General features: G+C 48.0%; 1 protein-coding gene across 1 annotated transcript in view; it reads left to right on the plus strand.

The window, feature by feature from the left end:
• Nucleotides 1–13,569, plus strand: part of rspo2 (R-spondin 2) — a 124,185-nt gene that overhangs the window by 64,646 nt on the left and 45,970 nt on the right. Inside the window, exons 4-5 of the mRNA XM_078217167.1 lie at nt 9,080–9,223; nt 11,666–11,854. Coding sequence (XP_078073293.1) covers nt 9,080–9,223; nt 11,666–11,854 — 333 coding nt within the window. The remainder of the gene's footprint in view (nt 1–9,079; nt 9,224–11,665; nt 11,855–13,569) is intronic.

Here is a 13,569-nt window from a genome sequence, read left to right on the forward strand (position 1 = left end):
GACCCTCTGACAGTGTGACACTCCCTCAGTACTGACCCTCTGACAGTGTGACACTCCCTCAGTACTGACCCTCTGACAGTGCAGCATTCTCTCAATACTGATCCTCTGACAGTGCAGCACTCCCTCAGTACTGACCCTCTGACAGTGCGGCACTCCCTCAGTACTGACCCTCTGACAGTGCGGCACTCCCTCAGTACTGACCCTCTGACAGTGTGACACTCCCTCAGTACTGACCCTCTGACAGTGTGACACTCCCTCAGTACTGACCCTCTGACAGTGCAGCATTCTCTCAATACTGACCCTCTGACAGTGCGACACTCCCTCAGTACTGACCCTCTGACAGTGCAGCATTCTCTCAATACTGATCCTCTGACAGTGCAGCACTCCCTCAGCACTGACCCTCTGACAGTGCAGCACTCCCTCAGTACTGACCCTCTGACAGTGCAACACTCCCTCAGTACTGACCCTCTGACAGTGCGACACTCCCTCAGTACTGACCCTCTGACAGTGCAACACTCCCTCAGTACTGACCCTCTGACAGTGGAGCACTCCCTCAGCACTGACCCTCTGACAGTGGAGCACTCCCTCAGCACTGACCCTCTGACAGTGGAGCACTCCCTCAGCACTGACCCTCTGACAGTGGAGCACTCCCTCAGTACAGACCCTCTGACAGTGCGGCACTCCCTCAGTACTGACCCTCTGACAGTGCAGCACTCCCTCAGTACTGACCCTCTGACAGTGCGGCACTCCCTCAGTACTGCCCCTCTGACAGTGGAGCACTCCCTCAGTACTGACCCTCTGATAGTGGAGCACTCCCTCAGTACTGACCCTCTGACAGTGGAGCACTCCCTCAGTACTGCCCTGGAGTGTTGGCCTCGATTTTTAAGCTCTGATCTCTCGAATGTGAATCCACTACTTTCTGACTCGGGTAAGAGTGCTGCTCGCTGGTACCTATCGTTGCCTTGGGGGCTGCTGGAGCAACCAGGAGCAAAAACCCTTCGTTTCCTTTTGTTTAAAAATAATCGAATATGTATATTCTGCCGAGTATCTAGTTCATTGTTCATATTAATAATTCAGAGGCAATTTTTAGCTTTGGGACGATGAAAGATTTAACCGAAGAAAATGGGACAATGCAACTGAAACACCTTGAAATCTATTACACTTAACAGATTGGAACTCTGTTCACTTGAGGGATCAACAGCTAGAAAGGTATAATCCTAAAACAGCAGGTGGGTTTTCTTTGCTGGATGGCTGGGGATTCAGGCCAGAATTCTACCGCCACACCCGCTCCAGAGTCGGGGCAGGCGAGGCTCGCGGAACGGAATTCTCCATTGGCCTCTGGCGGGATTTTACGAGCCTCACTCGAGCGAGGTTGTAAAATCCCGGCCGCGGTCTCTACTTGGTTTACAAGGAGGTACGGTCTTGAGAGACGCTTTGCTTGAGGAGTTAGAAGTAGATCAGTTTAAAGGCTTCAGTGAACCCTGAAAGGCTGCGTTGTCATGGAGATAGGTTGAGATTGAAATGATTCTCAGGTTTGTTGGGAGAAAGGATTGGTTGCAGTTTGGACCTCATATGGTTTGCAGTTGAGAGAAGCCCTGGAAACTGTTAGTAGTTCCAGGCAGTTAGAGCTCAAAGACTTCTTGGGAACCTGAGAAAGTGATGGAAGGTCACTGGTTCCCTGCTGATGATGGGTAGGGCTCATAAGAAGCCCTGGGAGCCAATTATAATTTGGTGCAGTTGGGAACCTGGAGATTGGAGAAAATAAGGGCAGTGCCAGCTTAATGAAGCTGAGAATCTGTGAAAGCATTGGAATTGTGCTGGTAATTAGAGCCAGGTGTGCAGTTTTATGAATGACATGAAATGCAGTTTTGGGAGAAGAGATTGAATCATTGGGAGGTGAGCAGTTATTGTGGAGTCTGAGGCAATTGAAAGCTAAGCCCTCTTGAGACAGACAGTATTTTAATGAAATTTTGTGATTCACAGTGACCACTGATTTCTGGGTGGATTGCTGAGAAATCTGTGGGATTTATCTCGGTTGCATCTACCATTTAAAGTGCAGTGTGATGTATTTGACCACAGTTTACCTGTAAATTTATATTTACCCCAAGTTAATTCTGAATGTTCGAGTATGAGATAGGTACGGTGGATTGCTAACTTTGTGCAGTAAAGTTTTTGTTTCCTTCAAGCCGTGGAATTTTGTGCTTTTGTGCTTCTCTTGGGAATTTCAAACTTTAAACAAAAAGTTTCCCGGGCCCTAGCTGGGTTGTTTAGATTACTGCCCATCGGACTGTCCTGTAACAGTGCTGTCACTGGAACTTTAGTTTGAACTTCACCAACGTTCAAAGTGAAATGTCTTCCTCCTTCATGAAATGACAGATTTTTGAGATCAGTTTTTTAAAGATCCTTGGAAAAAAAAAAGCAGGTTTGAAACTGGGAATAAAGTACCAGCGGCTTAACCCCCACCTCCCCCCCCACTTTTCCCCATGTCACTGTCGGTGTTGCAATCAAGCTGTTTCCTCATGATCGTTGTATGAATGTCTGAGCCTTGCCTTTTATCACATAAACATTGAGGGGGGAGAGAGGATCCTGGCAGTAATTAACTGGCACCTGGCTGTCGAGGATGTGAGGCGAGAGTGGAGAATGTGAGGCGGGAGTGGAGAATGTGAGGCGGGAGTGGAGAATGTGAGGCGGGAGTGGAGAATGTGAGGCGGGAGTGGAGAATGTGAGGCGGGAGTGGAGAATGTGAGGCGAGAGTGGAGAATGTGAGGCGGGAGTGGAGAATGTGAGGCGAGCGTGGAGAATGTGAGGCGGGAGTGGAGAATGTGAGGCGGGAGTGGAGAATGTGAGGCGGGAGTGGAGAATGTGAGGCGGGAGTGGAGAATGTGAGGCGGGAGTGGAGAATGTGAGGCGAGCGTGGAGAATGTGAGGCGGGAGTGGAGAATGTGAGGCGGGAGTGAAGAATGTGAGGCGGGTGTGAAGAATGTGAGGCGGGAGTGGAGAATGTGAGGCGGGTGTGAAGAATGTGAGGCGGGAGTGGAGAATGTGAGGCGGGAGTGGAGAATGTGAGGCGGGTGTGAAGAATGTGAGGCGGGAGTGGAGAATGTGAGGCAAGAATGGAGAATGTGAGGCGGGAGTGGAGAATGTGAGGCGGGAGTGGAGAACGTGAGGTGGGAGTGGAGAATGTGAGGTGGGAGTGGAAAATGTGAGGCGGGAGTGGAGAATGTGAGGCGGGAGTGGAGAATGTGAGGCGAGAGTGGAGGATGTGAGGCGGGAGTGGAGGATGTGAGGCGGGAGTGGAGAATGTGAGGCGGGAGTGGAGAATGTGAGGCGGGAGTGGAGAATGTGAGGCGGGAGTGGAGAATGTGAGGCGAGAGTGGAGAATGTGAGGCGGGAGTGGAGAATGTGAGGCGGGAGTGGAGAATGTGAGGTGGATGTGGAGAATGTGAGGCGGGAGTGGAGAATGTGAGGCGAGCGTGGAGAATGTGAGGCGGGAGTGGAGAATGTGAGGCGGGAGTGAAGAATGTGAGGCGGGTGTGAAGAATGTGAGGCGGGAGTGGAGAATGTGAGGCGGGTGTGAAGAATGTGAGGCGGGAGTGGAGAATGTGAGGCGGGAGTGGAGAATGTGAGGCGGGTGTGAAGAATGTGAGGCGGGAGTGGAGAATGTGAGGCAAGAATGGAGAATGTGAGGCGGGAGTGGAGAATGTGAGGCGGGAGTGGAGAACGTGAGGTGGGAGTGGAGAATGTGAGGTGGGAGTGGAAAATGTGAGGCGGGAGTGGAGAATGTTAGGCGGGAGTGGAGAATGTGAGGCGAGAGTGGAGGATGTGAGGCGGGAGTGGAGAATGTGAGGCGGGAGTGGAGAATGTGAGGCGGGAGTGGAGAATGTGAGGCGGGAGTGGAGAATGTGAGGCGAGAGTGGAGAATGTGAGGCGGGAGTGGAAAATGTGAGGCGGGAGTGGAGAATGTGAGGCGGGAGTGGAGAATGTGAGGTGGATGTGGAGAATGTGAGGCGGGAGTGGAGAATGTGAGGCGAGAGTGGAGGATGTGAGGCGGGAGTGGAGAATGTGAGGCGGGAGTGGAGAATGTGAGGCGGGAGTGGAGAATGTGAGGCGGGAGTGGAGAATGTGAGGCGGGAGTGGAGAATGTGAGGCGAGAGTGCATTTTCAGGAAAATCAGGGTGAAAACTTGAGAAAGATATTGGGATTTAACACAAACAGAAACACAAAATGTTGTAATATCTCAGCAGGTCTGACAGCATCTGAGAGAGAGAACAGCCAACATTTCAAGTCTGGATAACCCTTTGATTTAATTTGACTTGATTTGATTTATTATTGTCACGTGCATTAACATACAGTGAAAAGTATTGTTTCTTGCACGCTATACAGACAAAACACACCATTCATAGAGAAGGAAAGTAGAGAGTGTGGAATGTAGTGTTACAGTCATAGCTAGCGTGTAGAGAAAGATCAACTCCACCCAACTCAACTCCTGACTCGACATTGTTGATTTTCCAGTATTTTCTGTGTTTGTTTCGGATTCCAGCATCTGCAGTAATTTGCTTTTATCTGGAGATTTAACACTTCAGTTGCCACAACTGATCTTTGAGATCTCCTTTGATTGCTTCATTCAGCAGAGGAATTATCATGAAATGGAATTAGTGGTGAGTTGGGGAAATATTACAGCAATTTGCATTTTGCAATTTGCATCATATGCTGGGGCCAGTATTTTGCTTTCTATGGCATTGTAATTCTCAGCACTTTTTTGGAAGTTATATTTTTAGTGAGTTCTACATTAAGAACACTTGTTTAAAGTGGGTTTTCTGTTTTTCATATGTTCTCTCTGCCCTGTCCCTGATTGTGGAAGGTCATGAAACCAGGCTGGTATCAGGAACGATTGAACAGACAAGAAAAGGGAAGACTGAGGGGGTGACCAGATAGAGTCTATTAAGATCACAAAGGGCTTTTGTTGGGTAAACTGTGGGAAGACATTTTCATAATGTGGGTGTATGCACGTGTGCATGTGTGTGTGTGTGTGTGCATGCGTGTGTGTGTGTGCATGTGTGCACATGTGTGTGCATGCGTGTGTGTGTGCATGCGTGTGTGCACGTGAGTGTGTGCACGTGTGTGTGTGCACATGTGTGTGTACGCGTGTGCGCGCACATGTGCGCGCGCATGTGTGTGCGCATGTGTGTGTGCACGTGTGCGCATGTGTGTGCACGTGTGCATGTGCGATTGTGTGTATGCGATTGTGTGTATGTGAGTCAGTGTGCATGCATGTCTGTGTGTGTGTGTGCGTGCGTGTGCACGCGTGTGTGTGCGATTGTGTGTGTGCAATTGTGCGTGTGCAAGTCAGTGTGTGCATGCCCGTGTCCGTGAGCGCGTGTGCGATTGTGTGTGTGTGTGTGTGTGTGCGATTGTGTGTGCGTGTCTGTGTGTGTTTGTGCGATTGTGTGTGTGTGCGTGTCCATGTGTGTTTGTGTGATTGTGTGTTTGTGCGATTGTGTGCGTGCGTGTCCGTGTGTGTGTGTGTGATTGTGTGTGTGTGCGATTGAGTGTGTGTGTGTGTGCGTGTCTATGTGTGTTTGTGCGATTGTGTGCGTGCGTGTCCGTGTGTGTGTGTGTGCGATTGTGTGTGTGCGTGTCTGTGTGCGTGTGTGTGTGTGTGTGTGTACGATTGTGTGTGCGTGTCCGTGTGTGTTTGTGCGATTGTGTGTGTGCGTGTCCGTGTGTGTTTGTGCGATTGTGTGTGTGCGTGTCCGTGTGTGTTTGTGTGATTGTGCGATTGTGTGTGTGCGTGTCTGTGTGCGTGTGTGTGTGTGTACGATTGTGTGTGTTTGTGCGATTGTGTGTGTGTGTGTCCGTGTGTGTTTGTGCGATTGTGTGTGTGCGTGTCCGTGTGTGTTTGTGCGATTGTGTGTGTGCGTGTCCGTGTGTGTTTGTGCGATTGTGTGTGTGCGATTGTGTGTGTGTGTCCGTGTGTGTTTGTGCGATTGTGTGTGTGCGTGTCCATGTGTGTTTGTGCGATTGTGTGTGTGCGATTGTGTGTGTGCGTGTCTGTGTGCGTGTGTGTGTATGATTGTGTGTGATTGTGTGTGTGCGGGTCTGTGTGTGTGTCCAAACTGGGGGTCTTGAATACAAAATGATTGCTGAGAAATCCAATGGGGAATTCAGTAGAAACCTCATCCCGAGAGTGGGGAGAATGTGGAACTTGCTCCCACAGTGAGTGGTTGAAGTGAATAGTGTAGATGCGGTTAAGGGGAAGCTGGATAAACATGTGAGGGAGAAAGGAGAGTAGCATGGCGTGGTGGGGGGGAGGATGAGGGCATAATTGTTGGAGGTGGGATCTTTCAAATAAGACATTAAAAGCCAAGACCCACTCTGCCCTCTTCACATGAATGTAACATGTTGCCAGCATCGTTTAAAGAGCCGGGAATTTCTCCCTCACATCCCGGGCAAAATGTATCCCTTAACCAATATCACCAAAACCCATCAACTGGTTATTATCCCATTGGCATTAACGGGATCTTGCTGTGTGAAAATTAGCTGCCGAGTTTCCGACATTACAACAATGACTGCACTTCACTAAGTAATGGACTGGAAGTTGCTTTGAGATGTTGGATTGGTGAAAGATGTTGTAGAATTGCGGGTTATTTGTCATATTTGTGCCTATACAAAGTTTTAAGGTGAGAATGAATATACCTTGATTTGAAAATGCTAGTACATTGATGTGGATTGACAAGAGTTCCAAAAAATGGCACAGTAAGAAGTCTCACAACACCAGATTAAAGTCCAACAGGTTTATTTGGTAGCACGAGCTTTCGGAGCGCCGCTCCTTCATAAACCTGATGAAGGATCGGTGCTCCGGAAGCTCGTGCTACCAAATAAACCTGTTAGACTTTAACCTGGTGTTGTGAGACTTCTTACTGTGTTTACCCCAGTCCAACGCCGGCATCTCCACATCATGGCCAACAATAAATGGCGTCATGTGTTTCTGTGGCTGTCCTTCTGATTTGGTTCTTTTTTCAAAAATCTCAATTCCAGACCGTTGTTTTGCTTCTCTCTCTTGTCATTTTTCTTTTCTGTTTCTGTCCTGCCCGGTGTGCCCTCACTACTTGTAACTGTTGTGAATGCACTGTATCGTCTCCACTCCTCCCCATCGCACTGTCATTCCCAAGTGAAGTTCTCTGTCTCTGATGCTCTCACTTCCGCTCTCTCTCTCACTGCCCGCTCCCTGTCTCTCTCAACAACACCAACAAACATTTACAAATTGTCTCTAATGTCCTAATCCATGGAACTTCACAGGAGCCTCACTGGTAAAGAACTTGACAACAAGAAGGAGGCATTAGGGCAGGTAACCAAAAGTTTAGGCGGAGAAATAGGTTTTATCGAAAGTGTGTGGGCAGAAAGCTTTCGGGTCAGACTTCCAGATCTGAGTCTAGCCAACATTGACCCTTGAAGAGTGGCCAAAGACCAAGGTCAGAGCACCAATGAAATGGGAGTGAATGGGTAGATACGGCTGATACTGCCATTGACATCTCAAGTAGAAACGTTAACTGGGAAGGTGCGAACGCGATTGAGTTGGGGCCTTATTAGTGCAGGGGAAGAAGCCAGGCATCTTGTAAGCCAGTGGTTTTGCATCACACATCCACTGCCAGGGAGAAGGTAAGAATTGGAGATGTGAGGGAGGAGTTTAAATAGAAAAGGCAGTTAAAGAAATTCTCCAAATCTGAGGGACAACAAGAAGCAGAGGACAACGTCGTGAGGCAGTTTGAGTAGAATTCAAATACAATCATGTGGTCATACAGCCTACAGAAAGACCAATCATCACTGGGACCCCGCACAGATTCCCACAGCAATTTCCTCTGATTTCGGAGATCTTAATAGAGTCAAGAGTTGCTCTTGGTGTCGAGTTCAGCCAGGTGAAGGAGCGAGCCCGGGTCATTGCTGAAAGTTCAGGGAAAGAGTCGTGTTGGGGACTCGGAGCTGATAAGATGAGAAATCAGGAATTGTTAGAGGAGGAGTCATGGAGATATAGATTGGAGGGTTTGACCTGGGTGGAAAGGCAGTGAAATTGAGCAGGAAGAGGTTAGGACTGAACTCCTTCTGTATCCTGGGGAGGGGAGAAACAAAAGGAGCAGCTGAGGAGGTGACAAAATTGATGTTGGGTGGGTGAAGCTAACAGCAGTCCAGGAAATGATGACAGTTTAGCTACAGCTCAGTAGATAACCCTTTTTCTATAATAATTCAATCCACTTGTATCAGCTTCCATCGTGTCTAAGTTGGATAATTGAACTATTGTTTGAGGAAGTCCCATTGTCCCATCAGAATCTGTGTTCCTTTCCTCCCTGTCTGGCAATGTGATTCTCGCCTGGATGACCAAGCCCCTCCCTGATCTCTCCTTATCTCTGTAATCCTCATGCAGCCCCTTGGATCTCTGCGCTCCTCCAATTCTGGCTCCTTGTGTGTCACTGAATTTCCATCGTTCCCACATTGCCAGCCATGCCTTTAGCTATCTGGATCCTGTGCTCTGCAATTCCCTCCCCAAACCCCCTCTTTCTCCCCCAGCCTCTAGAATTCACTCCTCCTTTGAAACCTTATTCCTTCAGCAAGCTTTTGGCCATGCACCTGTCCTGATGTCCCTTCGAGTGATTTGATGTCAGTTTGGTTTGATAGAGAGGGGATTCTTTGTTACATTTAAAGGTGCCATATAAATGCACATTGTTGAGCAGGGAAAGTACCTCTTGTAGTTCTTTTTAGACACAGATTGTAATCTCCATTTTCCCTTTCCTGGTTTTAAGTTACCATGCTAGTAAAGAATTCCACTCCAGCCTTGCGAGAATGTTTAATATGATTTAGTGGCAGGTGCCCGATTCTGAACACAAGATGAATTACATTTGATTCGAAATGTTCAGGAGATGACAGCTGACTGCAGCTGCTTCCCATTGCGATACCTGGTCAGAGTTCTCCCTCAGACCTTCTGCAAGGAAACCTGTGATTTGTTAAAAAAATCTCCGATTGTTCCAGCGAGATTTACCAGGGTGCTGTCTAACTTCCTCTCTCTCTTGTTTATTTTAATTTCCAGGATGTAAAATAGATAATTGTGATACATGTTTCAGCAAAGACTTTTGTACAAAGTGCAAAGCTGGCTTCTACTTACACAAAGGTCGATGTTTTGAAGAATGCCCTGAAGGGTTTGTACTATTGCAAGAGCACATGGAATGTGTGGGTAAGTGATTCTGTGTAACACCCCTTGGAGAGGGGCTGGTGTATGTGTCAGGCAGTTGGTTCCGTTTGAGATTTATTAATACCTCGTGTCCAGTTTAATAAACTGAATTGTTTTCCTGAGAATTGTGCATGTGTGTGAGTGTGTGTGTGTGTGTGAGAGAGAATGTGTGCATGTGTGTGTGTGTGCACGTGTGTGCGTGTGTGTGTCTGTGTGTATGAGTGTGTGTGCGTGTGTGTATGTGAGTGTGTGTATGTGAGTGTGTGTGAGTGTGTATGTGTGTGAGTGTGTGTGTGTGTGTGAGTGTGTGTGAGAGTGTGTGTACTGTGCGTGTGCATGTGAGTGTGTGTGTATGAGAGTGTGTGTGAGAGTGTGTAGTGTGCGTGTGTGTATGCGAGTGTGTGTGTAGTGTGCGTGTTAGAGTGCTTGTGTGTGTGTGTGTGAGTGTGAGAGTGTGTGAGTGTGTGTGTGTCATCTGCGTGTGTGTGTGAGTGCGTGTGTGTGAACGTGTGTGTGAGCGTGTGTGTGAGTGTGTGTGTGTGAGTGTGTGTGTGAGTGTGTGTGCGCGGGTGTGTGTGTGTGTGCGGGTGCGTGTATGAGTGTGTGAGTGTGAGTGTATGAGTGTGTCTGTGTGTGCGCGTATGAGTGTGTTTGTGTGAGTGCGTGTGTGAGTGTGTGTGTGCATGTGTGTGTGTGTGCGCGTGTTTGTGTGTGTGTGTGAGTGTGTGCGCGTGTTTGCGTATGTGTGTGAGTGTGTGTGTTAGAGTGCTTGTGTGTGTGTGAGTGTGAGAGTGTGTGAGTGTGTGTGTGTGTCATCTGCGTGTGTGTGTGTGTGAGTGCGTGTGTGTGTGCGTGTGAGTGTGTGTGTGTGAGTGTGTGTGCGGCGTGTGTGTGTGTGCGGGTGCGTGCGTGAGTGTGAGTGTATGAGTGTGTCTGTGTGTGCGTGTATGAGTGTGTTTGTGTGAGTGAGTGTGTGTGTGTGAGTGTGTGTGTGCATGTGTGCGTATGTGGGTGTGTGTGCGCGTGTTTGTGTGTGAGTGTGTGTGTGAGTGTGTGTGTGAGTGTGTGTGTGAGTGTGTGTGTGTGTGTGTGTGTGTGTGTGAGTGTGTGTGAATGAGTGAGTGTGTGTGTGTGTGTGAGTGAGTGTGTGTGTGAGTGTGTGTATGTGTGTGAGTGTGTGTGTGTGTGTGAGTGTGTGTGTGTGTGAGTGTGAGTGTGTGTGTGTGTGTGTGTGTGTGTGTGTGAGTGTGTGTGTGGGTGTGTGTGTGAGTGTGTGTGTGTGTGAGTGTGTGTGTGAGTGTGGGTGTGTGTGAGTGTGAGTGTGTGTGTGTGTGAGTGTGTGTGAGTGTGTGTGTGTGGGTGTGGGTGTGTGTGTGAGTGTGTGTGTGTGTGTGGGTGTGTGTGTGAGTGTGTGTGTGAGTGTGTGTGTGTGTGTGTGGGTGTGTGTGTGAGTGTGTGTGTGAGTGTGAGTGTGGGTGTGTGTGTGAGTGTGTGTGTGAGTGTGTGTGCGAGTGTGTGTGTGGGTGTGTGTGTGTGAGAGTAACTGTGTGCTGTTGTCTTCCCTGATTCAGAAACGTAGTCCACACGGTTGTTGTGACATCCTCGTGTTGTGATTGATGTTTTGTTTGAAGCAGGCAGCAATGTCACACATTTGCACGGAGAATTTGTAAGGAAAGGTTGCAACAAGCAGAATAAACATCTGTAACAAATCATTTCCCGAATGCATTGACCTTCTGAGCAGACAGACATCGTGCAATTTGGAAAGCTCCAGTTGACCCCCCTTTCCCCCACCAAGCTCACATTGCCCTTTCTGTGAAGAAATGCTTGCTGATGTTAATCCAGAATTGCAAGTTCTGCCCCCTTTATTCCCACCGTCAGGGGGCAATCACTTCTTGCAACCTACCCCATAGAACCCCCCCTTCATCACCTGAGACACCTCCGATTAGATCAGCCCTCAACCTTCTAACCACAGTGGCATGCAAGTCAACGTTATCAACACTCTCACACGGAATCCTGGGCAGTATTCTGGTGAATCTGGAGCTGGTATCTGAGGCTAATATCATTCTTGCTCTACATTGTCACAACCTGGGCACAGCGCTCGACCTGGGGTCTGAACAATACACCACACAACAGAAGGCTCATTACCGTACTTTTTGAATTCCATTCATGTAAGAACAAACTTGTAGTTGACTCTTGAACATGTTACAAACACTCACCTTATTGAAGCATATTACAAAGGTCCCATTGGAGCTTTCAGCTTTGAATATGATAATTGATCAAGAATGAGAGAGTGAGATAGTTTGCAGTGCAGCACTCCCTCTGTGTGTTCACATGATTAATGATTACTGAGTTGTGCCCGATTGCTGTTTAACTGATATATGTGCACAGTTGCGTTTTCTTTGACTGCGTTCAAACCCTCATTGTGTCTGTATGTGCTGTATTCAGATGGTTGTGAGGTCGGGCCATGGAGCAACTGGGGAACATGTATAAAGAACAACAAGACATGTGGTTACAAATGGGGCCTGGAAACCAGGACACGACAGATTGTGAAAAAGCCAGCAAAGGACACAATACCCTGTCCAACTATCGCAGAATCCCGGAGGTGTAAAATGGCAAAAAGGCATTGTCCAGGAGGTAAGAAACTCTCCCTGGAAATCTGCAAAGTGCAAAATATCTGATATGTTGTTGTGGTAACTTAACCACAAACAGGTAGTCGAACACTTTGTGATGTTTAATCTACTTTACTTATAAAAATATCAAAATACATTATAGCATGGACTTAGAACTGAAGACAGCTATCTATGCAGCTAGTTACACAGCTAGCTGCGCAGCTAGTTACACAGCTAGCTGCGCAGCTAGTTACACAGCTAGCTACGCAGCTAGTTACACAGCTAGCTACGCAGCTAGTTACACAGCTATCTACGCAGCTAGTTACACAGCTAGCTACGCAGCTAGTTACACAGCTATCTATGCAGCTAGTTACACAGCGAGTTGCACAGCTAGTTACATAGCTAGTTACAGCTAGTTACACAGCTAGCTATGCAGCTAGTTACACAGCTAGCTACGCAGCTAGTTACACAGCTAGTTGCACAGCTAGTTACATAGCTAGTTACAGCTAGTTACACATCTAGTTACTTAGCTGGTTATGCAGCTGGTTACACAGGTAGTTACATAGCTAGTTATGCAGCTAGTTACACAGCTAGTTAGTTAGTTACACAGCCAGTTACACAGCTAGTTACGCTGCTGGTCACATAGCTAGTTACACAGCTAGTTACACTGCTAGTTACAGCTAGTTACACAGCTACAGTTACAGATGTCCCTCGTGATAAGACTAAACATGCGAAAGCCCGCGCTACCGATGATGTTACTCACGCATGCTCATACCCGCTAAAGACCATATACATTCAAATTGGAAGATGTTTACTGTAATACTCGAAAACAGTTGTGATCTTTGACAATTTAGTGGTAATAATTGTGAAGAGTGATGAGCACCATCCATCTCCCCTCGACATTCAATGGCATTGCCATCTCTGAAACCCTTACGATCGACACCCTGGGCGTTACCATTGACCAGAAGCTGAGCTGGACCAGCCATACAAATACTGTGGCCTCCAGAGCAGGTCAGGGGTTGGGAATCCTGGAGCGAGTAACTCACCCCCCGACTCCCCAAAGCCTGTCCACCATCTACAAGGCGCAAGTCAGGAGTGTGATGGAATACTCTCCAATTGCCTGGATGGGTGCAGCTCCAGCACTCAAGAAGCTCGACACCATCCAGGACAAAGCAGCCCCCTTGATTGATATCACATCCAAAAACATTCACTCCCTCCACCACCGTGCACAGTGGCAGCCGTGTGGACTATCTACAAGATGCACTGCAGCAAATCAGCAAGGCTCCTTAGACAGCACCTTCCAAACTCATGACCTCCACCACCTAGAAGGACAAGGGCAGCAGGGACATGAAACAAGTTCTCCTCCAAGCCTCTCACCATCCTGACTTGGAAATATATCACCGTTCCTTCACTGTCGCTGGGTCAAAATCCTGTAACTCCCTAACAGCACTGTGGGTGTACCTATACCTTAGGGACCGCAGCGTTTCAAGTAGGCAGCTCATCACCACCTTCTCAAGGGAAATTAGGGATGGATAATAAATGCTGGGCAGCGACACCCACATCCCGTGAATGAATAAAGGAAAACACATTGCAAACACACTGAACAGTTCATAAGGTGACTTAGTGCCACCGCTTTCAGCAGCAATTAGGGATGACAATAAGTTGTGGTTTTGCCAGTAACACTCACACCCTTTGATCGAATAATTTTCAAAAAGTCACTGTTTTGTGTAGCTTGCAACT

This window comes from Mustelus asterias, chromosome 7 (assembly GCF_964213995.1).
Source record: "Mustelus asterias chromosome 7, sMusAst1.hap1.1, whole genome shotgun sequence".
NCBI lineage: Eukaryota > Metazoa > Chordata > Chondrichthyes > Carcharhiniformes > Triakidae > Mustelus > Mustelus asterias.